The sequence below is a fragment of the Carcharodon carcharias genome, chromosome 18 (assembly GCF_017639515.1).
Source record: "Carcharodon carcharias isolate sCarCar2 chromosome 18, sCarCar2.pri, whole genome shotgun sequence".
Lineage (NCBI taxonomy): Eukaryota > Metazoa > Chordata > Chondrichthyes > Lamniformes > Lamnidae > Carcharodon > Carcharodon carcharias.
This window is the reverse complement of record NC_054484.1, coordinates 40405688-40433450: the sequence shown is the minus strand read 5'-3', so window position 1 is coordinate 40433450 and position 27763 is coordinate 40405688. Positions and strand designations below refer to the sequence as shown.

At 42.4% G+C, this 27763-nt stretch overlaps 1 protein-coding gene across 1 annotated transcript in view; it reads left to right on the top strand.

The window, feature by feature from the left end:
* LOC121290439 (suppressor of tumorigenicity 14 protein homolog) overlaps window positions 1–27763 on the top strand; it is an 88360-nt gene that overhangs the window by 47346 nt on the left and 13251 nt on the right. Inside the window, exons 8-14 of the mRNA XM_041210877.1 lie at window positions 7952–8049; window positions 8621–8733; window positions 12182–12315; window positions 14368–14472; window positions 15427–15534; window positions 18641–18775; window positions 22042–22225. Of these exons, the coding sequence (XP_041066811.1) occupies window positions 7952–8049; window positions 8621–8733; window positions 12182–12315; window positions 14368–14472; window positions 15427–15534; window positions 18641–18775; window positions 22042–22225 (877 nt within the window). The remainder of the gene's footprint in view (window positions 1–7951; window positions 8050–8620; window positions 8734–12181; window positions 12316–14367; window positions 14473–15426; window positions 15535–18640; window positions 18776–22041; window positions 22226–27763) is intronic.

Genomic DNA, 27763 nt, shown 5'->3' with positions numbered 1-27763 from the left:
TACCCTAGTTGGCCTCCAACAGTGTATACGCAAGAGGGGTGCGGGAGAGCTCAATCTCACTTCAACTACCCCTTTTCCTCAAGGAGTTAGCTAGGGGCCTTCAGGTACCCATGGGAGGAGGTGCACACCCCGGGACCATCCACCCAGGTGTCTCTGAGAGTGTCCGGCCCATCCGAATCCCCTCTTCCTGTGACCCCAGCAGCTCCAGCTCCACATTCTGAGGAGGGAGCCACTACCACACAGCAGGCACCAGGAAGCAGGACCAGGGCCCTTCATGTCTCAGCCCTCCAGAGGATGCCCGTCAAGGTCATCACAGACAAGATGTAGCAGTCAGCAGGCTGCCTCCATCTCCACTGTGGATTTCAGGAGAGCACCAAGATGTAGCAGTATGGTTAGGAAGGTTAAGAAGATGTTGCTGCAAGCCTGGGCATGGGTGTTAATCACTTGTACATAATGTTCACTATTGTACAAAAACTCCCAAGAATAACCCCCTGCCTATGGCTCCTTGTTCTAATAAGCAGTATTCGTGTCACTCAGATGTGAAACCTTTCTGCACAAGATAAAGACAGGTGTCTCAGTCCAGGGCCTCTTCCATGTGCTCTGTGCAGCCTTCAGACCGAAGTGATGGTCCAGCCTCACACTTACTGCACACATTACTGATGCCTGCACCTCGATGGTGCTTGTCATTGCTGCCAGGTTCTAAAGGGCAGGCATTGCAGAGTTCCGTCATTCTCTCTGTGTGCTCTCAGCACCTTTGAGGTGGGGCTGGTCCCCATCTCTTCAGCATCTGTGACCAGTGACGCTGTGCTTCTGAAGAGCTCAGGTGCTGAAGGCTGACAAAGGATCAGGTGCATTTAAATTTTCATGGCTGCATCTCCATGATATGACCCTGGTCAGAGAGAGCAAGCAAGCTACCCTCAGCTAGACAGGAGTCAGACCTTCACAGATTAATGTGAAGATCTACGGAGTGTCCTCACTGCATGTGGTCATCATCCTCCTGAAATCGAGCAACTATTAGGGCCTCCCCTGCGTCTCCATGACAGGAGCCTTATCACAGATGATATGTGCGTTGCCCTCAGCCACACTGGAGTCAAATGTTCACAAATGCAATGTGAAACTTTGGGAGTCAGAGTGGAGCGGACCTGCGGGAGATAGTCGGGAGCGGAGGAGTGCTTATAAATACAGACTGGGGATTGCAGAGCAGCCTACCTTGCTGGGAGTCGGCGTGGAGCTGAGAAGCACATAGCTTTAACTGCTGTGAGGCTGCAGTCCGGGAAAAAGAGAAAATGCAACTGTGACGTCACAGGAAGCTAGCAAGTTGGTTGGCCGGTAAGTGCTCAGCCTAAGGGACAGTGTTTGAGAAACTAGCTTAGGACAAGCGAGCTCAGGGAGATCTATAAATAAAAAGAACTACAACTTTAAAATAATAAATCAAAATTTGAAAACTTCAAACTTAAAATAAAACAATGAAGATAAAAAAAGCAATAAAAATAAAGTAATTTTAAACAAACATCTAAAACACATACCTTTGTAGTTAAAAAGCATACAACCTTTAGTTGTCAGTGGTACTAGCACTCAATAAACACAGTAAATTGTAGCATACATAGGAAGAAAATAATTAAAGTAAATTAACTAAATAACGTAACTTAGAATGGCGGGACAGGTGTTATGTTGCAGCTGTGAGATGTGGGAACTTTTGGGCACCAAGGCAATCCATGACAAACACTTCTGCAGGAAGTGTAAGCAGCTTGAGGAATTCTGGATCAGGATTATTGATCTGGAAGTTGAAATGCAGACACTGCGCAACATAAGGAAGGGGGAGAAATACCTGGATAGTTTGTTCCAGAGCAGGGTCATCTTTTTAAATCAGCAATGATGGACAAGAGGATGTGACTGTCAGTGAGGCAGGTAATGGGACCAAGCAGACAGTAGGGGAGGAGCCTCAGGCTTTGCAATTGTCAAACAGGTTTGAGGTGCTCACAACCTGTGTGGATGAAAGCGAGGTCTGCAAGGTGGATGAGCTGACTGGCCAAGGCACCATGGTACAGGAAGCCGTTCAAGTGGGGGGAGCAATAAGCAGTGTAGTGGTAGTATGGGATAGTATAGTGAGGGGGATTGACACTGTTCTCTGCAGCAAAGAGCGAGAGTCCCGACGGCTGTGTTGCCTGCCTGGTGCCAGGGTTCGGAACATCTGCTCAGGGCTGGAGAGGAACTTGCATTGGGAGGGGGGAGGATCCAGTTGTCGTGGTCCATGTAGGTACCAATGACATAGGAAGAACTGGAAAGAAGTTCTGCAAAGTCAGTATGAGGAGCTTGGTACTAAATTAAGAAGCAGAACCTCAAAGGTCATAATCTCTGGATTATTACCTGAGCCGCGTGCAAATTGGCATAGGGTAAATAAGATTAGAGAGATGAATGCATGGCTCAAAGACTGGCATGGGAGAGGTGGGTTTTGGTTTGTGGGGCACTGGTATCAGTACTGGGGAAAGTGCGGGCTGTACCATTGGGACGGTTTACACCTGAACCATACTGGGATGAGTGTCCTCACAAATTACATAACTAGGGAAGTACAGAGGGCTTTAAATTAAACAAGAGGGGTGAGGAATCAAGCTTGGGTAGCGGTAGCAATTCAAGGTGTAGAGTCAAGACAGGCGAGCAAAATAGTAATATGAGAAATGAAGGTCAGAGAATGGCAGGAAGGGACAGAGAGAAAAAACCTAAGAATACATCAACAGTCAAAACTAGTTGTTACAAATGTAACAAAAAGACAGAGATGTGGCTGCAGAACGACAAAGATTGGGTCCTTAATATTGAAGGCTACCTGACATTCAAGAAGAATAGGAAGTTAGGTAAAGTTGGATGTGTAGCCCTGTTAATCAAAGAGGGCATCGGTGCAATAGTTAGAGATGACCTTGGTTCAGGAGATCAGGATGTAGAATCGGTTTGGGTGAAGATGAGAAATAGTAGAGGGAAAAAGTCATTAGTGGGAGTGGTTTACAGGCCCCCTAACAGTAGCCACAGTGTAGAACAAAGTATTCAAGAGAAAATATTGTATGCTTGTGATAAAGACACTGTAATAATCATGGCTGATTTTAATCTACACATAAACTGGATAAAGTCAGGTTGGCAGTAGTAACCTGGATAAGGAGTTCTTAGAATGCTTTTGAGATAGTTTGAGGAGAGTGTGAGAGGAGGACCCTGGGACAGGCAGTCAGCAGCACCTAGAGGATCTAGTGTCTGGAGGTTCTAGCATCTAGTCTATACTCAAGTAGGAGTAAAGGTAAAATAAAAGCAAGGGTCCATATTCTATTTAGTTAAGATTTGTCTGGGGAGCTCAGTCCCATCATTTGCGTATCCTGTGCTATGTGGGAAATCCTAGACGCTCCTGGATGACCATGTGTGCAGGAGATGCCTCCGACTGAAGCAACTCGAGCTCCGAGTTTTGGAGCTTAAGCGGCAGCTGGGGGCGCTATGGCGCATGCACAAGGCTGAGAGGTTCGTGGATAGCATATTTCAGGACGTGCAAGCAGAGAGGGAATGGTGACCACCAGACAGAAGGAAGAGACCAGGCAGATAGTGAGGGAATCCCCCGTGTGCATCTCGTTTACAAACCGTTTTTCGGCCTTGGAAAACGGTGAGAATGACAGTTCCTCTGTGGAGGCCAACTAGAGCCCTGGCCATGGCACTGTAGGTGGCCCTGCTACTCAGGAAGAAGTGTGGAAGGACAATAGGGGTAGAGAATTCATTAGGGAGGGGAATAGACAGGCATTTCTGCAGCTGTAGACATGACTCTAGGATGATATGTTGCCTCCTGGGTGTCAGGGTCAAGGATGTCATGGAACATCTGCAGGGCATTCTGAAGGCGAAGAGTGAACAGCCAGAGGGCATGGTCCATGTGGCGACCAATGACATAGGAAGAAAGAGAAATGAGGTCCTGCAAGCAGACTTTAGAGAGTTAGGTAGGAAATTGAAAAGCAGGACTTCAAAGATAGTAATCTCCAGATTACTCCCAGTGCCATGCAGTAGTGAGCAGAGGTGTCAATAACCAGGAGGCATAGATTTAAGGTAATGGGCAGAAGGTGTAGAGGCAATTTGAGGAAAAACTTTTCACCCAGAGGGTGGTTGGAATCTGGAACAAACTGCTTGAGGGGGTGGTAGAGGCAGGAACCTCACAACATATAAAACGTATTTAGATGAGCATACAGGGTTACGGGCCAAGTGCTGGAAATTGGATTGGAATAGATAGGTGCTTGATGGCCGGCATGGACTCGATGGACCGAAGGGCTGTTTCTGTGCTGTATAACTATGACTCCCTGGGAATCATGTGCACGCCTTCAGGGTGCATTTGTGGTGGTCGCACACCAGCTGAACGTTCAGCGAGTGGAACCGCTTGTGATTGATATGATTGGCTGCATGTTGTGACGGAGATCTGAGCGCCACATGAGTACGGTCAATGGTACCCTGCACCTGTGGGAAATCTGAGATCTGGGCAAATCCCAGCGCTATTGCATCCTGGCTTTCCTGGTCCCGGGTGAAATGCACAAAGTTGTGTGCCTTTGCGAAGATGGCATCTTGTGACCTCATGGATGCATTTATGGGTGGGGGCTTGTGATATTCCATAGAGGTCACCTGTGGAGCCCTGAAAGGAGCCACTGGTGCAAAAATTGAGCGCCATGGTCACTTTCACAGTCACAGGCATTGCATGCCCTCCATGTCCCGGTGGTGCCAAATCCTGCAGTAACTGGCAGGTGTGAGCGACCTGTTCCCTAGACATGCGCAGTCTTCTGCGACACTGGTTCTCAGCCACCTGCAGGAATAAAAGGCGGCGTCTATAGACCCTGGGTCTAGCTAGGCGCCGACCAGTGACAGCTCACTGTGGCTATTCAGCAGTGTGTGCTGGAGCCCCAGTCACCCCTTCTTCCTGAGTTTGCCAGCCCTCTGCCCAGCCAAATGCCTCTGCCACTCTCTTTTTCGCCTCCGTTCTCTGTACACCACAAGGCATACTGCTAGGTCACCAGGCTCCATGCTCCTGATGTACTCCTCCTGTAGGATGAAAGAGAGAGAGGCGTGGGTTAGCATGGGTGTACTGAGAACCTCTCTTGGTTAAGTCTGAAGGCCCTTTAACGCATCCCAGAGAGTGTTGGCCACCACTTGGATGGCCAGAGTTTAGTGCACTGCATGGCTGCCTGAAACCCCACCCACCTCTGCCCCACTCCACCTGACCGATTGGTGGTAGCTTCACCCATTGGACTACATGCTGTGCTCTCAGCTCAAACACAAGCATTCTCCTAACCTGCACTGCAAGGCTGCACTGTTAGCTTGAACCATGGGGAGACTAGTCCAAACTGGGATGATGACATTGCAAGGGGCTGTGAGCACCTCCATCAGTGCCTGCTCCATGGCCAGCTTTAGCAAGGAGATTGTACAATGTGCCCAGTTATCCAGCTGTTCTGCAGTCCACTAAAATGCTCATTAGTTTGCAGTCTGTGCCCAAGGGATGAAAAGTTCAGGTACATTTGGTGGCACTTTCATGCCTCTGCGTTGTTTGAATGGCAGATAAGCTAGAGGCCCGACTCCAGGCATGTCAATGTGGCTGCGCCTGAAGTGCCTCAGTGCAGAAATGGTCACTTTATACAAGGTTTCTCACATTGTGGCTGCTTTTTACCCCTCCACCATACATATGCATGTGCTCTACCAGCAACCACAGGGCAGCCCTTGCCCTCCCTCCCACAAGTCACCTGGACCACAGTGCAGCCCCTGTCCCCTCCCCGAAGTTGCCTCAACCGCAGTGTAGCCCTTGTTCCCCCCCAAGTCGCTTCCACCTTTAAGTCCATCAGGCAACCCTACTGAACACTGTGCAACCTTACTGTGCGCTCACCTCTGAGTTCCCCTCAAAGTGCAGCCCGTCAAGAGCACTCCTTATATATGTCGTTGTAAAACACATTGTCGTGTAATCACATCGGCGTGCTCGGATGATCCATTGTGGGGGGATGACTGGTGGGCTGGGCTTATAATATGCAGATATATTACAATGAGGTTCCCGACCTCCGATGGCAGGAAATGGGACCCGCCATTGACGGGTGGAGCAGACAATTGCAAACTGGGTTGACGACATCTTGAAACTGATTTTTGTCCTCTCGCCAAATTGTCTGCTCACGTTGCCAAACACGGCTGACACCAGTTGACATGGAAAATTCCGCCCGAAGTCTCTCTTTTTCTCAATTTCTTTCTCTCCCACCACTTCTTTGACTTTAGTCTCTATCTCTATCCCCCTCCTGATATTAATAGACTTTCAGAAGTTTATAGTATAAAAGCAAAATCTACAGTAGGTATATTATCGGAACAGTAGTTTTTTTATTCTTATGCCCTCACACAAATGCATTTAATTCTTCATTAGAAAAACTAATTATGAATTATATATCAATAAAGCTTTTAAAATTAGGTCCCTGAAGTGTTTGTCACTTCTTAACAATTAAGAATACATTCACACACACACACTGATCTGCTTCCGAACCCCCAGCTTCCTGTATAAAAATGCAGAAGGTTCCTTTGTTTCTTATTCTATACCAGAGGGCAATACATCCGGGATTTAGCACACCCTGCTGTCAGGTTTTTTATATAACATTTCTTTTTAACTAAAATGTCCTTTCACAAAAAAGTATAAACATTAAACACAAATATCACAGTCCCTTTGAAAAACATTTGAAAAAAATGCTACTGTAAAGCAAGTGCTCAAGCTAAAGAAAATGATTTCATTGGTATATGTGATTGAATGGTATTGATTCATCTTGGGAAATCCGTACAATGCACATGCACAATCCAAATTCGGCTCATAAACTCACAATGCAGGACAAAAATATAGAGGGCCAGCTTTTGGGAGTGGCTGACGCCTTCTTGTAGACTCTGAAGGCTTTTAAGGGCAAAAAAGACAATTTCAATTGATTGATGCAATCATGTTCTTGTAAATTCTACATTTCTGGATATTATTTTGCTTAAACTTTTATTGCACATTAGAAATTGCAATAACTAAGAGAAAAAAATGGCTGAAGAAGATTCATAAAAATCTTTTTAGACAGTTTAGAGGAGCTCAGTGGGTAGATCACAATCATAAGGTGATATATTCCTACTATAAAAAGGCCTATTCTCTTCTTGCTTCTCTCCAGCTCTGAAGAAGAGTCATACGGACTTGAAACCTTAACCCTGTCTTTATCTCCACAGATGCTGTCAGACCTGCTGAGTTTTTCCAGCATTTTTTTGTTTTTGTTACAACATTGCCTATGGTAGTAACACGTACTGGAGGCACTCATAATGAGTTTTCAATAAAATGCACAATCAATATAGTAGCTATCTAATATGAACAGTGATAACAGACAAGACTCTACATAATAGGGGAATTGAAGGAAGAGAAAGTTCCTATCCTCAGTCACAACATAATCGGTTTATAATATGGTTTGGAAATGTTAAGTTTGCAAACAATGTTTAATTCCAGCAATACTGTTCTTTTAATCAAATACAGCTATGTTATATTGTTTCTCATCGCTTATGCAATATGATTTAATTGTTTTGATGATCAATTTTGGCAATTCTGGAAAACAAAATGTAGTTTCGAGTTACTTGGGAATATCAGTAAACAAAGATAAAAAAGCCAAAGCAGAGGCACAAGTGGTTTAATATTTCCCTCCATTGTTCTAATAACATTTTCCATTCTTGACTTCACAAGAGCCACATTTAAAATATACTTAACATGGAAGCATATTACTACTTTTCATATCTACATTTTGGATCCTTGAATGAGGGATTGATGAGCTTAATGCAGAGAAGAAAGTTTGGGATAAGCAGCCAAGTCCTCTGTGATTTTAGCCTGCTATGATATCCAGCTGTGAAGTATATAATTGTTAGCTTTAAATACTTACTTTGAGATAAGAATTAATTTGATTCTTTCCCTCACAAGATTGTGGTGGTAACCTAGTATCCTGGAACGGCTCCTTGAGCTCTCCCTATTACCCTCGTTACTATCCTCCCAAAGTTGACTGCACTTGGACCATCACTGTGAGTAGCAATAAGATTGTATTACTTTAAATTCTCCCCTCTGCAATTAGTTTTTCAGTTGAGAGGAAAAAAGCCTAACTAACCTATTCTACATGGGAAACAAATCTGACCAATGCTAGCTTCAAGATAAGAGTACACAGAACTTAAATTCAAATTATTCTTTTGTTGATAACTTCTATATATCTGGGGGTAAAACTGTACTTTTGAATCATAGATTTAAGTGCAGTACTGGCTAAGCAGAATGTCTCTCATTTTGTTACTCATAAATTAAGTAAAGGACTTGCATTTATAGTGCATATTTCATGATTTCCAGATGCCCCAAAGCACTTTACAGCCAATGAAGTAGTTTTGAAGTTTAGACACTGTTATGATTTCCATCATCCTGAAATTTGGATATTTGGGAAGCCTGATCAAGCAATTGTTTGTACTCTGCTTGACATAGTGACTGTGATATAGCCGGACATTTAAATTTATTTTCTGAGTCACACTTTACGCATAGTTGGTAATCATATGAAGACAAACATACAAATGATTGGTTGGATATAATAGCTGTTATCTCTTTCCTTTACAGACACCTGCTGTAGGATATATTATTGCCCTTTCCGTTATTGCTTTGGAAATCCAAGTGGCATCCCAAGGTTCAAGAAATTGTGATAAGGACTGGTTGGAGATTGAGGGTATTAGGTAAGACAAGTAGAATGTAAATCTGGACTGCTGTACTACATCTATACTGAAAAGAGATGATCGGATCAAATTGGGATCCCCACAAAGATAAAGGGGTTCAGTAGGTTAGATGCAGACACACTATTTCCTCTGGTAGGGGAATTCAGAATAAGTGGATACAATCTCAGAATTGGAGATAGACCAATCAGGAGTAAAATCAGGTGGGCACTTTTTCACACAAAGGGCAGTGGAAATCTGGAACTCCCTCCTCCAATAGGCTTTGGATGCTTGGTCAGTTCACAAAAGGAAGGGGATGAAGAGACGGGACTTTTGGAGATTTAAGGAACAAGGGGTGCATGTTACCGGGGCGGACAGCTTGCCACCTACACACCCCCCCCGCCACCCTGTCCATCCACTTCCGCCTCCCAGCCATAATGCACGGTGGGCAGGCTAAATTGGGGAAATGTGGGACTTCCACTCCTCATTGGATGGAATTCCTGCCCTCGGAAGCTGCCAGCCAATCTGAGTAGCCGGCAGCTTCAGCATTCTTGGCAGCACCAAGAGCGCTTTAGTGGGTGTGCTGGGGCTGCAAGCAGGCCCAAGAAGAAGGCCTATGGACCCTGGAGCGAGTTAAGTCCTTAGGCATGGAGGTTTTGGGAAGTTTAGGGAGTGGGGTTGGGAGCGGTGTGCATTGTAGAGCTGGTGGGTAGGAAGAAAGGGGGTGATCTTATCTTAGGGGGGCTGTGTAAGGGGCACCCTTGAAGATAGTACCCCTCCTTTCCCACCTGTTTAAAATGTTTTTAAAAAAATGGCCTGTCCACTCCCGCCCAAATGCCTATGCCAACTGTGTTATGGCATGGGCAGTGGATTATTGGGGTCAAATGGCTTGTTAACAAGCTCAGTTGACACGTGATTATTTATTTAAATATGGCAGGTGGCCTACTGATTTTGGCGACCCTGTCCCCCCTTCCACCCCGCAATATTATGGGGATGAGCTCAGAGGTGGATTGGAAGATGGTGAGATTGGCACCCACCCTATTTCATGTGCCCCCTCACCGAAAACATGCTTTGCGGGGCATGTAAAATCCAGCCCCAGGATTTGCTGAGGTGGGCTTTGCTGGTGAAAATAGAATCTGGAAAATTTGGGATGAGTGGAATGATTTTCGAGCGATACGGAAAAGTTCTGCCTAGCGTGGCAAAGAGAAGTGACCCTATTGTAGAGCTGCGAGTTGCTTTGGACTTGTTCCTGAAATGTTAGACATCTGCCAGAAGAGCAATGGACAATAATAGGGGTTGTAAGACATATCTTGATCGCATTAGTTAGTTAAAGCAAAGGTACCTTTTCTTTAGGTTTGTGTATTAGTTGCCTGTTTAGTAATGTTTGGCCTATGTTGATTTTGGTTTGCTACAGTAAAAGTCTTAAAACATGAAATTATTCAATTTTTTCTGTTAGTCACTGGGAATTTTACCTCCCTTTTAAAAGTTTTGGTTTCTATGGGGATCGTAACACTAGGAAGAAAAATTGGATGGTTAAGATAAAGGGTGCAAAGCAACACAAGCAGTTAGCCAGATATCTTGGTCTTGGAGAAATCCATGAGTTCCTTGCAGCGTTGTTGGAGATGAGGGTGTAAGGATCAGGGGAGAGGGCTTTAAGGAGGTGGTTTGTAGGACCCTGGAGTTGTACTTGCCCTGAAAGCTCATTCTAGAATAGTAGGTAGTTTTAGCACAGGAGAATGAGGTCCAGTGGAATTTGACGTGGTTGAGCCAGCTCTGATGATGAATGGTTCAACTAGCTGTGCCAGGCATGCCCACTTTACACCTCTCAGACTTGATTGCGTGAATAGCAATAGGAAGAGCAGGAATGGGAAATGGGAAGGATTTCTTGGGGTGAGGCTATTTAACATAATGGCATGGGACAAACTAAGAAAGGTGTTAAGGATGGGAGGGCGGTGGTGACATATTGTGGCTCAGTGGTAACTTTCTCGCCTCCAAGTCAGAAGGTTGAGGGTTTAAGCACATAATCTAAGATAACATTTCAGTGCAGTATGGAGGGAGTGCTACACTGTTGGAACTGTTGGCTTTAGGATGAGATGTTAAACCAAGGCCCCACCTACTCTCTCAGTTGGACATAAAAGGTCCCGTGGCACTATTCAAAGATGAACAGGGAAGTTCTCCCTGGTGTCCTGGCCAATATTTATGTTTGAACAAAATTAACAAAGATAGATTATCTGGCTACTATCAGTGTGCTGTTTGTGGGTCTTTGTGTGAAACTGGCTGCCACATTTCTTACATTACAACAGGATTCAAAAGTACTTAATTGGTTGCAAGGCACTTTGGGATGTTCTAAGGCCATGAAGGGTACTATATAAATGCAAGTCTATCTTTTTCCATGGACGTGTCAGAGGAGATGCCTCCTTTGAGGCTTTTTCACAGAAGTGAGCAGGCAGCAGTGCCATCTCCTGGAGGCTCTAGTAGCAAGCACTGGTAAACCGTGTTAGGAATATTAATTAGTGTCAGCCGAATCTCTTAACCCCTTGTCTCAATTGCAGTTCAAAGAACTAGCTGAAAATGACCCCCATACCTAAATATTGTTTGATGGAAAACATAACAATTTGCCAATAAATTTTATTATACTAACTGGTCAAGAGTTGATTCACAATTACACAAACCAAACCAAACAGGATGACAAACAGCTAGTGCAAATTAATATAATATTCTGATAAACTGCTTGCTTTGTAGAACAGCACCCTTCCACACCATCTGTGATAGGGCTCTGTCATTTTTTAAACACTTGCCTTCATCGCTGTCAACATTTAGGCGGCTGTAGTAATTGTAGTGTTTCTCTTTTCTTGAATTGTCTATTTCTAGTTACACAATATGTAACTAATATTGCTATTTTCTACATTTCCCATCGGCAAAAATATTGATTGTTTTGGAGTTAACAATTTTCCTAGGTCAGTCATTTCTATTGAAATAATCTTGATGACAGTTCTTGCTTCATTGCAGTGCATGGATGGTTTATAATCAATTTCAACTTTGTAAAAGAGTGTTCAGCAATGACTATGGAAATGGAGGTTGTTAGAAACATACCCAAGCGTACAGTGAAAACATCAATAAAATTGGATAATGGTGTTTTTTTCCCTCAACTATCAACATTATTACTAGGTGTTTCGCTGTTGATGATTTCATTACTTTGGATTTCAAGCATTGTCACAGTGATAACAACTGGGTTGCAAAACTTGGAGACAAGTCTGCAGTATATGTCAAAGTCATAGTTGAAAACAAGCCCGCATGATTTTTTTTTACTTACTTGGATCTAAAATATCAACCATCCACTTGATTTAACTGAGAAATAATCAGATATATGGAACATAATAATAGCAGACAGGCCCACTAGAACTCCAAGATTACTGCATTTACAGCACTGTAATTTAATGAATTGCATTTAATCACACCTTCCCTTTTGTAGGTACTGTAATCGAATAACTGAGGGTGGCTTCAGCAAGATCTATGGAACATCTGTTAAAATTAAGTTTCACTCTGATCAATCAATCACCTACAAAGGATTTTACTTGGAGTACAAAGCCTTCAGCTATGAGGATCGTAAGCTGAATTATTATTTTGAATAATTGATTTGCAGGAATGATACCTTATCTTTAACAATAAGATATTTAATAATTTACATTAATCAAAACACATTGGCATGGAGATCCATACTGGTTTTGCCCTAATTTTAACATATAATCAATTTTTTGGCAGTGGAATAGAGCTGAGGGGAGAGCTGAATTCAGATCTCACCACTGCAGCCAAGGAATTTAAATTCAATTAATTAAATAAACCTGGAATAAAGGGTTAGCATCAATAAAAAGTTAGCATCAGTCTTGGTGACAATGAAACTACTGGATTGTCAAAAACACCCTGGTTCACTAATGTCCTTTAGGGAAACAAATTTGCTGTCCTTACCTGGTCTTGCCAAATGTGACTCCAGACCCACTGCCCTCTGAAATGGCAAGCCATGCAGTTGTACTAAAACCACTATGAAAAACTATAGAAGGAGTAAAACAGGATGGACCATTTGACACCAGTCTAGACACCGGAGTCAAACATGACAAACGCATACTTTGCCCAGTCAGACCCTACAAAGTCCTCCTCATCACACCTGGGGATGCCTCAAAATTGAGAGAGCTGTCCCACAGACTAGTCCAGCAACAGCCTGACCCACAGAATCATACCTTCCATCCATGCCCCAGGCCCCTCCATCACCCACCCTGGGTATGTCCTGTTTGCACGAGGACAGCGATGTACAGTCGGGAGGGAGTAGCCCTGAGAGTCTCATGGCATCAAGTCAAATTTGGAAAAAAGGAACCCTGCAAATTAACAATTCCCCCAGCTTATGAATCAGTATTCCTCCATATTCAGCAAATGGCTGAAGGAGGGAGCAAGCAAGTACAAGATTTTCCAATGGTACAGGCATTGGAGAGGAGGGGATGCACCCTTTGTCTCCCAGGTGCAGGAAAACTTCCAGGCATCAACTCAAGACCAAAGTGGGGAGAAGTTTCTGAGTATGCCAATGTCAATTAGATTTGTGGCTTTGTCTAGGGCACATGCAGATCATTCAGTCCAAAGCGGTCAGATACATCATTGCCATGAAGACACCCATCATGATGGAGCACTTCAGGACAACTTCCATGGCAGCACAAACTGCTGCCATAGAAGCTTAGGGTTACTATGGTAGCAGACATTGCTGCTATGGAAGCTCAGACACATGCCCTATTGACTTTGGGGGGCACTGTGAAAAGGGATTTCCAGGGCACCAAGTCACTAACTGGAAGAAGCACTGAGGGTAGCAAGGCTGCAGAATGTACTCCGGGTGGGGAACTTCAATGTACATCACCACCGGTATCACCACTACCGATCCAGCTGGCCAATTCCTGAAGGATATTGCTGCCAGACTGGGTCTACAGCAGGTTGTGAAAGAGCCAACACAAAGGAAAAAAGCTACTTATTGGTAGAAGTGATCAGCCACACAATCCTTGTGGAGATGACGTCCTGTCTTCACACTGAAGACATGGTTTTAAGTAACTATCTGTTAATTCGAAGAAGTTGCCAATCAAACGTAATTCATGCCAATCCGACAGAGCATTTGCATTGAACTGAATGGATTAACTCCTGTGATTGAGACAAATGCAATTTTTGCTGCCAATTTTTGTTCTTGGATCCCCCACCTTCTGACAGAGGGGGGGTGAAACCAACTGAGTCAAAGCTGACACTGTAATAAAAACATCTGCAAAAACTAAATCTACTGCCAATTACAAAATGGTCTTTCATTGCTGGGACCTGGTTTTAAATCCAACCCTGAATGGTAGCATGAAAGTTTCCTCTGCCTGATACCTGTTGCAATGAATTTGAGCAGTTTTGCACAACTCCTGGCGCACATGGCTACACAGTAGAAAATTATTCCTAATTTTACAATGTCACTCAGACGCTACGTGGTAGCTGAAGGGAAAATGGAAAAGTACCGCAGCAGTGCAGATTGAGGATGAGGCAAAAAAATTCCATTGTGTAAAATAATATGTACTGTCTTCTACAAGTTTTATTTTGGGGAAAATGAATAATTTATTTTTACCAGAATTACTAAACTTATTGTTTAACTAGCATGCCCGAACCAATTTAAATGCAAGGATGGATCATGTATTTCTTTAAAGAACCATTGTGACGGATGGAGAGATTGTCTGGATGGCAGTGATGAAACTAAGTGCAGTAAGTTTTCCCATTTGCTTTTCATAATAACAGTTCATTATTTACTCCAACCAAATTGTAAAATACACCCAAAATAAAATAATGTGAAGTGCAAACTTTCTACATAATTAGAAGAGTGGTATAAAGTATGCAATTTGTGAGGTGCTGTCAGTTATTATAAGGGAGTTTATATAAGATTTAGTTAAATGCTACCCATTTTTCAAGAATAGCACAACTGCCCGAGGGAACTATAAACCCTTCAGTATCAGTATCAGTTTCAGTATGACTTTCAGTACTTAGTAAAATAATGACATCAGTTATCCATAGTAAACATGAGAACTTACTCCAGTATCATCTTGTAAATGGCAATCAACATGGCGTCAAAAGTGGCTGACTGTAACGTTCTAAGGAAGGAGTGTTCCAAACCATAGACAGTATATAGCATAGATTCACCAAGATGACGCTAAACATGGGTTACTGTAGTTACAAGGAAGACTTCAGATACCAGGTGGGTAACTTTCAACATCAACTGGGGTGAGAAACTGACAGTGTTAGATTGGCCACCCAGTAATCACCACGTCTAATGTTCCTTTGCATTGCTTTTGTTTTGGATACCATCTGATTTTCCTTTCTGTGTGTGACTTCCATATATACTCATTTTGATGAAGAAATGATGCAGGGAAAGTTTACATCCAGGATTGTCAGAGATCATAGCAATTGCAACACAGATTTAAACCACTCATTCTATTGAGCCTGTGTTGTTGTCAGCTTTTCAGTTACTCTAGTCCCATTTCCTGGTATCCTTTCATACCCTTGCTATCCAATTTTATGTTATAAATTCTGCCTCATCTTCCCTTAATTGTTCCCGTTTACTTCCAACTTGCCAACTAGTCAAAAGAATGAACTTTAGTGTATCAAAATATTTCATAATTTTGTAACTTCATATTAGATCTAACTTTTATGCTAAAATTGTAGATTGCTATTTCACATGCCCAAGTGGAAATTGCGTTCTCCATGACTCTGTTTGTGATGGAATAAATGATTGTGGAGATGAAAGTGATGAACTGAACTGTACAAGAGGGCGTAAGTGCTTTAAATTCAATATCCACTTTCTTTTTTCGTTATAATACTTCCTAGAAATAACTTTCTTCAATGTATAAGTTGACCAATAAATCTTTGAGTTATGCTAACTTCCCATATAATGAATATGGACCAGAATTTTACGTCCCGCGGGTGGGCACAAGCCCGATCCGAACAGGCGTAAAATAGCATGAGATGACGTTGGGTGAGCATCCTGATGTCATTGCGCACTTGTGCGTTGTTTCACTCAGCAGGTGGAGCAAGATTTGGAAGAGCGCCCACTGAAAGCGAGCAATTAAGCTCATTAATGGCTCAATTGTAATTGATTTTTTATGGCCCATCGAACCTTACGGTTGGCGGACAGGCCAATCGGCCAGGGGGGCTTTACATTTTTGATGAAACCTCATCCAAGGGCAGGCTGAAATCTCCGTTAGGATTTAAAATAAAAAAGGGAAACCTGGGGACTTCTTTTTTTATGAGGTATGTTTTCAGGTGCTTGATTGTGCTGCATGGACATTTTTTGCAGCATTTTTGTGCTTTTATTATTTGGAGGCCTGCAGATCCCTGAGGCACCTGTCTGCCTTCAGGGGTCTCACTGGAAGCGCTTACCATCACCCATGGTGACATTGGCACCCGCCCTCCTTCCGCCCCCATCGGCCTTTCTCAGGGCGCGTTTCACGCTGACTGGCCGTTAATTGGTCAGCCAGCGTGAAATCGTGGTTGGGGGCCGATTGCTGTCAGGGGACAGTTTCCCAACTGCTTCTGAGCCTGCCAATTGTGCGTGACCAACAAGTGCAAAATTCAGGCCATGATTTTTTGTGAAAATTTTAACTGAATAAACCTTGTGAATTAGATTTCATGGAGTGACTTTTCTCAGCATCAGTTATCAGGAGTGGTAGTTCTATAGAAAGGTATTAATCATTACTACATGAATATCACAAGCAGTAATTTCAAGTCTATGCTGTTGAGTGCACTGTTATGTGCAATATGGTGGAGTAAAGAAAAGCAATATTTTAGGTTTAAGCACAGCACAACACATTGTCATCCAGAATAATTGACAGAGGATTTAGTTTGTGTGTAAAATGATGACATTTGAAGGAAAGGCAGTAGAGTAGAATGAATGCTGTCAGCTATACAGGATGTCAGTCTACCAGCAACAACTTTGCACCAGTCTAGTCTAATAACTTATTGGGAATGTAGATCACCCAGACATTAATAATAACTATAATTTGTATTTAAGGAATTAAAGAATTTGTTTAATATAAAAAGTTTCAAGAAAAACATGAGCTAAAACATAAGTGTAAGATCAATGGAAAGCAACCTTACAAAATAACCCAATAACGTTTTCATATACTGTTGTTTGGTAAAGTGTCTAAATATTGCTGTTTGCCACCAAGGTTCAAATTATGGATGTAAACCATTTAAAGGTTATTTATAGTACGTCATTTAATCAGATTTTGGTCAGGGGTCTGAGGTGGCCTGGTTGTCTCCTTAGTGCGGCATGATGTTTCAGTAGAATGATTGTTGGTGCATAAAAATGCCTTTTTGAGACTGTTTTGGGCATTTAGAGCATCCAGGTAAAATCTATGTAAAGTCAACACATAATGAGCTAAAACTGATCCCATAGTGAATAAAGTCAGCCATAATTTAGGCTGACAAATCAGTGCAGCACCGCAGGAATGCGGCACTGTCAGCACAGCTGCTTTTCAGATGAGATATCATACCGAGGCCCTCTTGGATCGATATAAAAGATCCCTTGGCAATATTTGAAGAAGAGCTGGGGAGTTCTTTGCAATTGTTATCTTGCAACTAACATCTAAAACAGATTAACTGGTTATTTCTCTCATTTCTGTTTGTGGGAACGTACATGCACAAATTAGCTTTTGTGTTTCCTACATTATAACGGTGACCACATTTCAGAAGTATTTCAATTACTACAAAGTGCTTTGGAATATCTTGAGGTCATAAAAAAAGGACCATATAATTCGAGTCTTTTTTGTTTTATTTTTCAATGAGCTGGCTGGGACCAAATTCCACCCTATATATAGATGTTTTAATTTACTTGGTACAAAGAACATACTTAGTATTCTCTATGTATTCTCCTGAATGTTAATAGAAAAATGTACAGGGGTGTCAGGGGGAAATAAAACACATGCAGGAAAGGGAACATTGACAGGTTTAAGCCATAGGAATTATTTTTGCTGCAAATTGCTGGGGCAGGCAGTGGCATAGTGGTATTGTCACTAGACCGGTATTTTGGGGTTTGAATCCCACCACTGCTGACGGTGAAATTTGAATTCAATAAAAAATCTGACCTAAAAGTCTAATGACGACCAGGAAACTATTGTCGATTGTTGTAAAAACCCAGCTGGTTCCCTAATGCCCTTTAGGGAATGAAATCTGCCATCCTTACTTGGCCTGGCCTACATGTGACTCCAGACCCACAGCAATGTGGTTGACTCTTAAAATGCCTTCTGAACAAGAGCAATTAGGGATAGGCAATAAATGCTGGCTCAGCAATGCCCACATTGTATGAATAAATAAAAAAATTAATATTCTAATTTCTGGACCCAAGAGTACATTCTTGTATTAGCGTGAAGATTGCTGGGATTGTGTACAAATGAACTGCTGATACTGAATAGGGTAGTGTAAAAGAATGGTTGGCTGACTGCAACCATTTATTTACTCGAGCAGGTAGCATGGAGAGCTGTACTGTAGTTATGACTAACTGCTCTGGTTTATTCACAACTAGATTAATAATTACTATACAAATGATAAATGGCAGGAAAGTTAATTTTCTTGGAAATATATTCATTTGTTGAATTTATAGAAGCATTCATGAAATGTTGGAGAGCAATGTTGAAACAGCTCCAATTACTTGCAGGCAAATTTAAAGTTGTTCCTTCTGACTGGTGTTTGCATTTCCCTGTAGATGTAGCTATTGAACTGTTTTTTCATTTAATTTATATGTGACAAATATTTTCCGTTTATTTGGGGAGTTCGTAATTGATGCTGGGATGTCCCGATAAAAGCTTTGTGCAAAAGTTTTGTATTTCATGAAAAGTAGCTTTTGTTTACTAATTCTTTGAACTCTGCGATTTCTCACCAGCGATCTTTCCTTTGGTGCATAAAGGCTGTTCTTTGTCATCATATAAGTGCCATAATGGAAAATGTGTGAACAAGGTTAACCCAGAATGTGATGGGAAAAGAGACTGCATGGATGGATCGGATGAATCAGGCTGTGGTATGTTGAGGTAAACTGTGGATGTGGTACACAGCAAAGCATGATCACAAATCAGGTCATATTTTGGTTAAATGCATTTTTATAACCTCCTATAGTGAATAATATCTGTAGAGAATTTATTTGTTATGTTATTCAAAATGGTTTGTTTTACATCATAATAGCTTTTCTCATGGCAGCACTTGTGCCGTAAAATTATATCTGTGCAATCCTGGTAACATTTTAGCAAAGGCATTAACCTGTATATCTTAAATGTTAAAGTAGCAAATGGAAGAATTTCATATAAATGATTTAACGCATTTGTTATTAACATTGCAACTTTACTGCTAGCTTACATGTCTAAATGGGTGTAAGTAGGATGAATCATAAAATGAAAGTTTCATATACCACTTTGTCATAACACCATACTACTTGCACCCCATTTGAGATAACTTATATTAGGGACAGGAAGTCTATTTAATTTAGACTTCAGAACCAATTTCAGAGATTATGCTATTTGTGTTCTTGAAATTTTAGAAAGACAAAACCAAGGGGTACATCTATGCAGTAAAATCAGAATGGCTATGGATCTTAATCCAGACCATTAACATAGATAATACCGTTCTTTAAAATTAAAGAGCACCCTTTCATTTTGCAAAAGAGTATGATAAGTAAGGGCTGACATTTTAATTTCCTCAACCTGGAACAAATCTATGTGTTATCATCAGCTGCTTGTCTGCCATTCAGTACATGGATTACTGTGGATAATATAACTAAAACTATGAAAAAACAGTTATAATCACCTTGCTCAGCTAAAATAAATGTCTATTGCCAACTGTTGACTATCTGGGATTGAATAGATGGATTATTGCTTTGACACAATATGCACGACTCTTTGGCATCAGTTGTAGACTGTAAGCGGCAAGTAAATAATCAATATTTTTTTTAAAAAGAAGCAAAATAGCCCCAATTTTGCAAGATGCACAAAATCTATATGCTTTGTCCATGGCACAAGCAGTGGAGGCAATTCACCTCACTGGCCAGTTCAATCCCTTTATTTCTCATTGCAATCTGCACAGGAGAAACATGCTTGCCTTAGATAGAGAAATAAGGGAGAATCAGCGTGCAGGGGCAGGCACCGGAATCAGCTGCACGCCTGCCGAACTGTCAAAGGCCTGTTAAAACCAATTAAAGATTCTGACAGGGCTGCCCGTCCAACCTCAAGGTTGGCGGGCAGGCGAAGAGACCAAGCGGCCTTCACATTTTTCATGAACCCTCATCCACGGGATGAGGTTTTATGAAAGGTTTATTACATTGATAAGTATTTTTCAAACATTTCAAAAACATGTCCCAGCTCATGTGACGCTGTCACAAGGGGACATGTGTAAACGATTTTTTTTCCTTCTTTATTTAAAATTCTCATTAAGAAATTAATCTCCCTGAGGCAGCTCCATGCCTCAGGGAGGTTTCTGCACTCTTTTGCATGCATGCGCAAAAAAGCGCAGGCCCCGACTCTCCCTCCTGCCCCCGCCCACACAGGTAGCACGCTACCAGGCGTGCATCATGCTAGGCGGGGCTTCATTGGCCTGCCCATGTAAAATGGCAGCGCTCGGCCAATCGTGAGCGGTGATTGGCTCCAAGCCCACCTGCCCGCGCCCACTCCCGATCGGCCCACCCAACAGGGAGAAAAATCTCCCCATAAAGACAATAAACACATTCCAAAAACAAGTTCAAATTAAATACACTTAATCCTAAATGGATCTCACGGACAAAAAGGTGAAGGGACTCATTGGGATGAATATAAGAAATTGCAGAAACGTATTGAAAAGATAGCAGCTGAAGTTAAATTAAAAAACCTTCCAGTAGAACAACAACAAGCAGCAAGAAGGTCAGAGAAAAGATAAAAATTATAAGAAATGTAAATGGGTCTGGGACATAGGAACAGGAGTAGGCCATTCAGCCCGTCGAGCCTGTTCCACCATTCAGTTAGACAATGGCTGGTCATCTACCTCAATGCCACTTTTCCATGCTATCTCCATATCCCTTGATGTCATTAGTCTTCAGAAATCTATCAATTTCTATCTTGAACATGCTCAGTGATTGGAGTTTCTACAGCTTTCTGGGGTAGAGGATTCCAAAGATTCACCACCCTCTGAGTGAAAAAATTCCTCTGCATCTCAGTCTTAAATGGCCTACCCCTTATCCTGAGTTTATGTCTCCTGGTTCTAGACTCAACCATCAGGAGAAACATCCTATCTACATACACCCTGTCATTCCCTGTAAGAATTTTGATTAATGAGATCACCTCTCATTCTTCGAAACTCTCGAGAATACAGGTCCAGTTTTCTCAATCTCTCCTCATGAGACAATCTTGACATCCCCAAGGATTAATCTGGTGAGCCTCTGTTGCACTCCCTCTATGGCAAGCATATCCTTCCTTAGATAAGGAGACCAAAACTATACACAATACTCCAGGTGCGATCTCACCTAGGTTCTATACAATTGTAGCAAGATACCTTTATTTTTGTACTCAACTCCCCATATGATGAAGGTCAACATACCATTTGCCTTCCTTATTGATTGTTGTATCTGCATGCATTAATCTGAATCTGATGACATGCACACAATACTACATTTTCTGCATGTTTTGCATAAAGATGTGAATTAATATTAGAGGAAGAAGGGTGAATTTCCATGAGGGTTGTCACACTCATTCACCATAACCTCAGTGGAAGAGTCACAGAAATACTGGGAAAACAGCATAAATGATGTTTGCTCCATTTTTCTAGGGATTCTGCAGCTCATCCACTAAAGTTACAGGAGATAAGTGTGACAACCCTCACGGAGATTTATCCCCATAATCCTTATTATGCATTTGTTGTATTTACATGTATTCGTTTTATGTTCCCAACTTAGAGACACTGGTATAGGCCCATTATAATCCCACTGATGTCCGAGTGGGGAGTAACATTTTTGTGCTGCTTCTTAGTTGTGACATAAATTGTATTTATGACTTTAAGTCAGTTTTGGTACATGCTAGGTATGTATCAGGATAGTCAATTCTGATACAGAGAACTCCCCAGTCCTACTGACAATTTCTTGAATGGTTAAGATATGTAAACACTCCAGTATTGCAGTTATTCTTTAGTTTTATTGGTGTGAAATTGAATCAGAAATCATCAAACCTGATATGAATGGGGTTTATTTATTTTCTTGTTTTATTTTCAATTCTTGTTAAATTGGTGGAATGAAATGCAAATAGAAAATATTAGTTCCCAAATCTGTTTCAGAATGTGGAACAAGCCCATCCAAGAAAACTAAAATAGTTGGGGGAGAAAACGCCAAGAATGGGAAATGGCCTTGGCAAGTTAGCCTACAGATGGGAATGTATGGACATATATGTGGAGCAACCATTGTTTCAAAACGTTGGCTCGTTTCAGCTGGCCATTGCTTCCAAGACTCTGACTCTATCCGGTAGGTAGGAATATGGTAATTATCAACCTGAATGTTTTTTTTCAAAATATAATTTGTTTAATAAATTATTTGTTTCTAATTTAAGATTTGGAGTCAACTGACCAGAATTCTTGTGATTTAATGGTAATGTAGGTAATAGATTAATAAATCATTAAAGCCAGAAGGGCTCATTCAAATAGAAGATATGTTTTCATACATTAATGTGTATTTTAATACCAAAATATAAGAAACTATAAGCATTAAAAAGAGTTATATCAGTTAAAGTACATGTAATAGTATTTCATACTAGTAGTCTAGCTAGTGTGCAATAGGTCGAATAGCCTCCTCGTTTTAGTATTCTGTAAAGCGAAGGCGGGCACATTTACAGAGAACTCCATGAATCTTCCAGCCTACCCTTGATTTAGCAAGAGTGTGCTGAAAGCTCATTACTTTGCAACTGTGTATTTTCCATTTTAAGCTTGAAGATTTTGCTGTGCTTGTTCTAGCTCACACCAGGAGTGCATGTTGAGAAACTGTACATTCCCAGCTCATGATCATTCTATCCATTAAATTAGATGAATGGAAAATTATGGGGCAGAAGCACCAAGTTTCCTGATGCACTAGAAGTGGGAGCAGCAGAATTTTTACCCTTTTACCCATATTTGTAGAATATTTTTAACAGTTAATTATCAACTTTTCTGCCAAAAAAAGAAAGCATTAAATTATCTGCAATGAGTTATATTCCAGAAATAAGAAATTGTCATGGTTCCGGCAGGGCCCTAGCAAACTGCTCATTGTCTCAAGGGCAATTAGGGATGGGCTATAAATGCTCATGTTGCCAGCAATAGCCACATCCTGTGAATTCATTAGAAAAATGTATTGGCTTGAATTTTTTCATTCTTGCCAAGCAAACACTGTGATGGTCAGTGACAAAGGGAAGGTGAGGCATGGGACTGATGATGAATGGGAAATTGGGATAACCCAATTATAATTGTTTACCATGCCTTCAGTTGCCTAGGTCCCAAACGCTGGAATTCCCTCTCTATACCTCTTCGCCTCTCTACCTTGTTTTCCTCATTTAAGACACTTCTTAGAACTGATCTTTTTGACCAAGCTTTTGGTCATCTGATCTAGTATATTCTTATGTGGCTTAGTGCATACTTTGTGTAATAATGCTGTTGTGAGGTGCCTTGAAATGTTTCATTATATTAAAGGCACTATGTAAATATAAGCTGTTGTTACTGGTATCACAGTCAGGATAAGCTATTCCTGAGGAAGAAAGTTGCTGTCTAGCTTGCCTCTTCCTGGCTCCTCTTCCTCTTCTTCGCCTCTTCCTCCTCCTGCCCTCTGCTGCTTGCCATATAGCTGGTGGCAAGGGCTGTGCCCTCATGATGGTGAGGTTGCATGGCATACCACTAATCTCGACACCCATTCTGCTGGGTACTGCAGGGCTTCTCCAGAGCAATCCAGGCAGCGGAAGCATTGTTTTCAGTGCACCATTTGTCTGTTTGATCACAATTCATGTGACAGAATGGTTTTTGTTGTATACATTTGGCAAAGTGGAGAGCTGCAGAATTAAGGCATCATGACTCATGTCAGGATGCCTGGCTTTGACCTGCGTGATTTGCTACATCAGTGCACATTGAAGGAGTGGAACCCTTTGTGGTTGCAGTACATCTGAGTCTAGATGGTGGCTTCTGCAAAGCAACATGCACTCAGTCAATGGCACCCTGCACCATGGAGGAGCTTGCAATCCTCACACAGTCTTGTGCTTTGCCTGCTGCTTTCTAGCAAGAGGTAATGAATGTAGTCAGCTCTCTTTGACTATAGAGTGTCAGTGACCTCCCTTATGCAACAGTGTGTGGCAAACTATGAGATATTATAATTATCTTCTGCTGCAGTCTGAAGGAGCCTGACACATAACAAATTATGGCCATGGCCACCTTCACAGCCTGGCATTGCCAGTCTTCATCCTGCACTGAGATTGCATTTGTGGCTGCAGGAGATGGCAGGGTTTTGTGAGATTATCCTTAGTGGGGTGCAGGCATCTTTTACACATTGTTCCTCGCTGAGGTTCAGGTAGGAGAGCTGCTCCCTGAACACATGGGCAGGTATGGCTTCCTGCTGAGACACCTTTTCCCTTCCTCCTCCTCTTTCTTCAAGCTGCTTGTCTTATCCTGCATGCCCTTTAGTCATACTCTCAGTCATGCTGTGGTTCAAGGGATATGCATCCATTCTGTAACCACCTGGTTTGTTTCATCACTCCCTGTAGAATTTACAGAACTTTAGAAAGTACAGTTTTAGCAACAACTACTTGAAAGTAGTTGGGGATTCCCGTAAATAGTGCCAGTGAGGAGTTCTTCCTGCTGCTGAATATGCGATTGAGAAATGGCTTTAGTTAAGCTCCAAAATGGTGGCGTCAAATCTGTGTGAAAGGATCATCGTCTGCATACTTCCAGCAGGTAGTCACAGCTCGTGTGCTGATACCCTCACCAATTTGTCGTCCGGCATGATGTGTATGAGCGTGCAACAGGTGCCCAAAAAATAGGCAATATGCATCAAAATTTTGCACCATAAGTTTATTCTATGGCTCGATCCTCTGAAGCTAAGGCCTGAATTTTCGTGGGGATGGAGAGGGTATCCAGCTTAGCCAAAATAGGGCTGGAACCCCAATTCTGGAAGTCCCTGTCCCTGAACCCTGAAAGTTTTTCACTGTGTGGTAGAATGGGGGCAGGTTCTGTTCTGTGGTTTATGGAAGCAGCTGTACATGAAAAAGTGCAGCTGCCTTCAAACAGATTCAATTTTTGTCACCCAGGTTTCTGAAATATAACTCATGGGTTTTACAGGAGAAGGTCTAAACTTACCAGAGTTTTCTGGAGAGGTAAGGGACCCTTTTGGAGAGGTTAGAGAACCTTGGGAGAGGTCAGGTGCCTTTTGGAATTGTTAAAAGTAGGCATGAGTGTGTGTAAAAAGTGGATAAACTCATTGAAACTGTCAAGCTGTTAAGGAATTTTAATCTCCTGCCATTTAAATTTTTAAAAAGTCTGAAGATTAAAAACAATGAGTGCTTACTATTTTGTTGTGTCTATTGACAAAAGCCTAAAAATTATCATTATAGAATTTGTGCTGCATGCCTGATTTCACAACCTATCATTTTTAAGATGGGGTGCCTGCCTGTTCACAGTTTGATTGATAGCTTCAAATTGTTTTAAGGTCTTTAATGTGGGTAGAGGGGCATAGGTTGGTATGGGGTATATGTGGGGCATGAGGGATGGGTAGAGGGCATAGCTTAGCATGAGGGTGTGAGGGACCATGGGGATGGGCGGAGGGCATTAGCTGGCTTGAGATGGTAATGGTGAGATATGGTAGTGTGTGGAGGGATGAGGAGTGAGGGCTAGAGGGCTGTTATTTGTTTTACTCAGTCTTTTACAAGCCCAGGGGCACTAAGGCAGGCCTTTCATACAGCCCACCTCCACACCTGGTAGCTCCTGTGGCTGTCTCCAAACTTTTTCTGGGATTAGCAGGCCTAACACCCATTAACAGGCCCTGCCCTGCGGAACAATAATTAGATCATCTGAGGGCACTTTCTCCAAAGACGGGTTTGCAGAGTCACAAATTTTCCTGACTTTGGTCTCCTATCTTGAGAGCGAAAATTCAGCCCTAAAGTATCAAATTGTGGCTGTTGACTGCAGTACTTCCAAGGTTTAATGCCTCCGTGTGTCCCCATTATCAAAACCAAGCACACCTGAGTAAAGCTGTAGTTTTAGCGTGGCACTCTCTGATTTACACTCTCCTGATTTAGCAATATAATTCTTCTTGCTTAGTAATTTGCTGCTCAATAATGATCAGATATAAGACCATAAGACCAAAAGACATAGGAGCAGAAATTAGGCCATTCGGCCCATCGAATCTGCTCCGCCATTCAATCATGGCTGATAAGTTTCTCAACCCCATTCTCCTGCCTTCGCCCCGTAACCTTTGATCCCGTTACCAGTCAAGAACCTATCTATCTCGGTCTTAAATACACTCAGTGACCTGGCCTCCACAGCCTTCTGTGGCAATGAATTCCATAGATTCACCACTCTCTGGCTAAAGAAGTTTCTCCTCATCTCTGTTCTAAAATGTCTTCCCTTTACTCGGAGGCTGTGCCCTTGAGTCCTAGTCTCTCCTACTAATGGAAACATCTTCCCCACGTCCACTCTATCCAGGCCTTTCAGTATTCTGTAAGTTTCAATCAGATCCCCCCTCATCATTCTAAACTCCATCGAGTATAGACCCAGAGTCCTCAAACGTTCCCCATATTTTAAGCCTTTCATTCCTGGGATCGTTCTCGTGAACCTCCTCTGGACCCTCTCCAGGGCCAGCACATCCTTCCTGAGATACGGGGCCCAAAATTGCTCACAATATTCTAAATGTGATCTGACCAGAGCCTTATAAAGCCTCAGCAACACATGCCTGCTTTTATATTCTAGTTCTTTCGAAATAAATGCCAACATTGCATTTGCCTTCCTAACTACCAACTCAACCTGCAAGTTAACCTTAAGAGAATCCTGGACTAGGACTCCCAAGTCCCTTTGCACTCCAGATTTCTGAATTCTCTCCCCATTTAGAAAATAATCTATGCCTCTATTTTTCCTACCAAAGTGCATGACCTCACACTTCCCCACGTTGTATTCCATCTGCCACTTCTTTGCCCATTCTTCTAACCTGTCCAAATCCTCCTGCAGCTTCCCCGCCTCCTCAATACTATCTGTCCTTCCACCTATCTTTGTATCATCTGCAAACTTAGCCAGGCTGCCCTCAGTTCCTTCATCTATATCATTAATGTATAAAGTGAAAAGTTGTGGTCCCAACACTGACCCCTGCGGAATTTCACTGGTCACCGGCCGCCATCCTGCGAAGGACCCCCTTATCCCCACTCTCTGCCTCCTGCCAGACAGCCAATCTTCTATCCATGCTAGTAGCTTGCCTCTAATACCATGGGTTCTTATCTTACCGAGCAGCCTCCTGTACCGCACCTTGTCAAAGGCCTTCTGGAAGTCCAAGTAGAAAACATCCATTGGCTCGCCTTTATCTAACCTACTCATTACCTCCTCAAAGAATTCTAACAGATTTGTCAGGCATGACCTCCCCTTGATGAAACCATGCTGACTTAGCCCTATTTTGTCATGCACTTCCAAGTATTCTGAAATCTCATTCTTAATAATGGACTCTAAATCTTACCAACGACCGAGGTCAGGCTAATCGTTCTGCAATTTCCCGTCTTTTGCCTCACTCCCTTCTTAAACAAGGGGGTTATATTAGCGATTTTCTGGGACCCTCCCTGACTCGAGTGATTCCTGAATAATCACCACTAACGCCTCCACTATCTCTTCAGCTATCTCCTTCAGAACTCTGGGGTGTAATCCATGTGGTCCAGGTGATTTATCCACCTTCAGACCTTTCAGTTTTCCTAGCACTTTCTCCTTGGTAGTGGCCACCATACTTACTACCTTTGCCCCCCCGACTCTCTTGAACTTTGGGGATGTTACTCGTGTCTTCCAACGTGAAGACTGACAC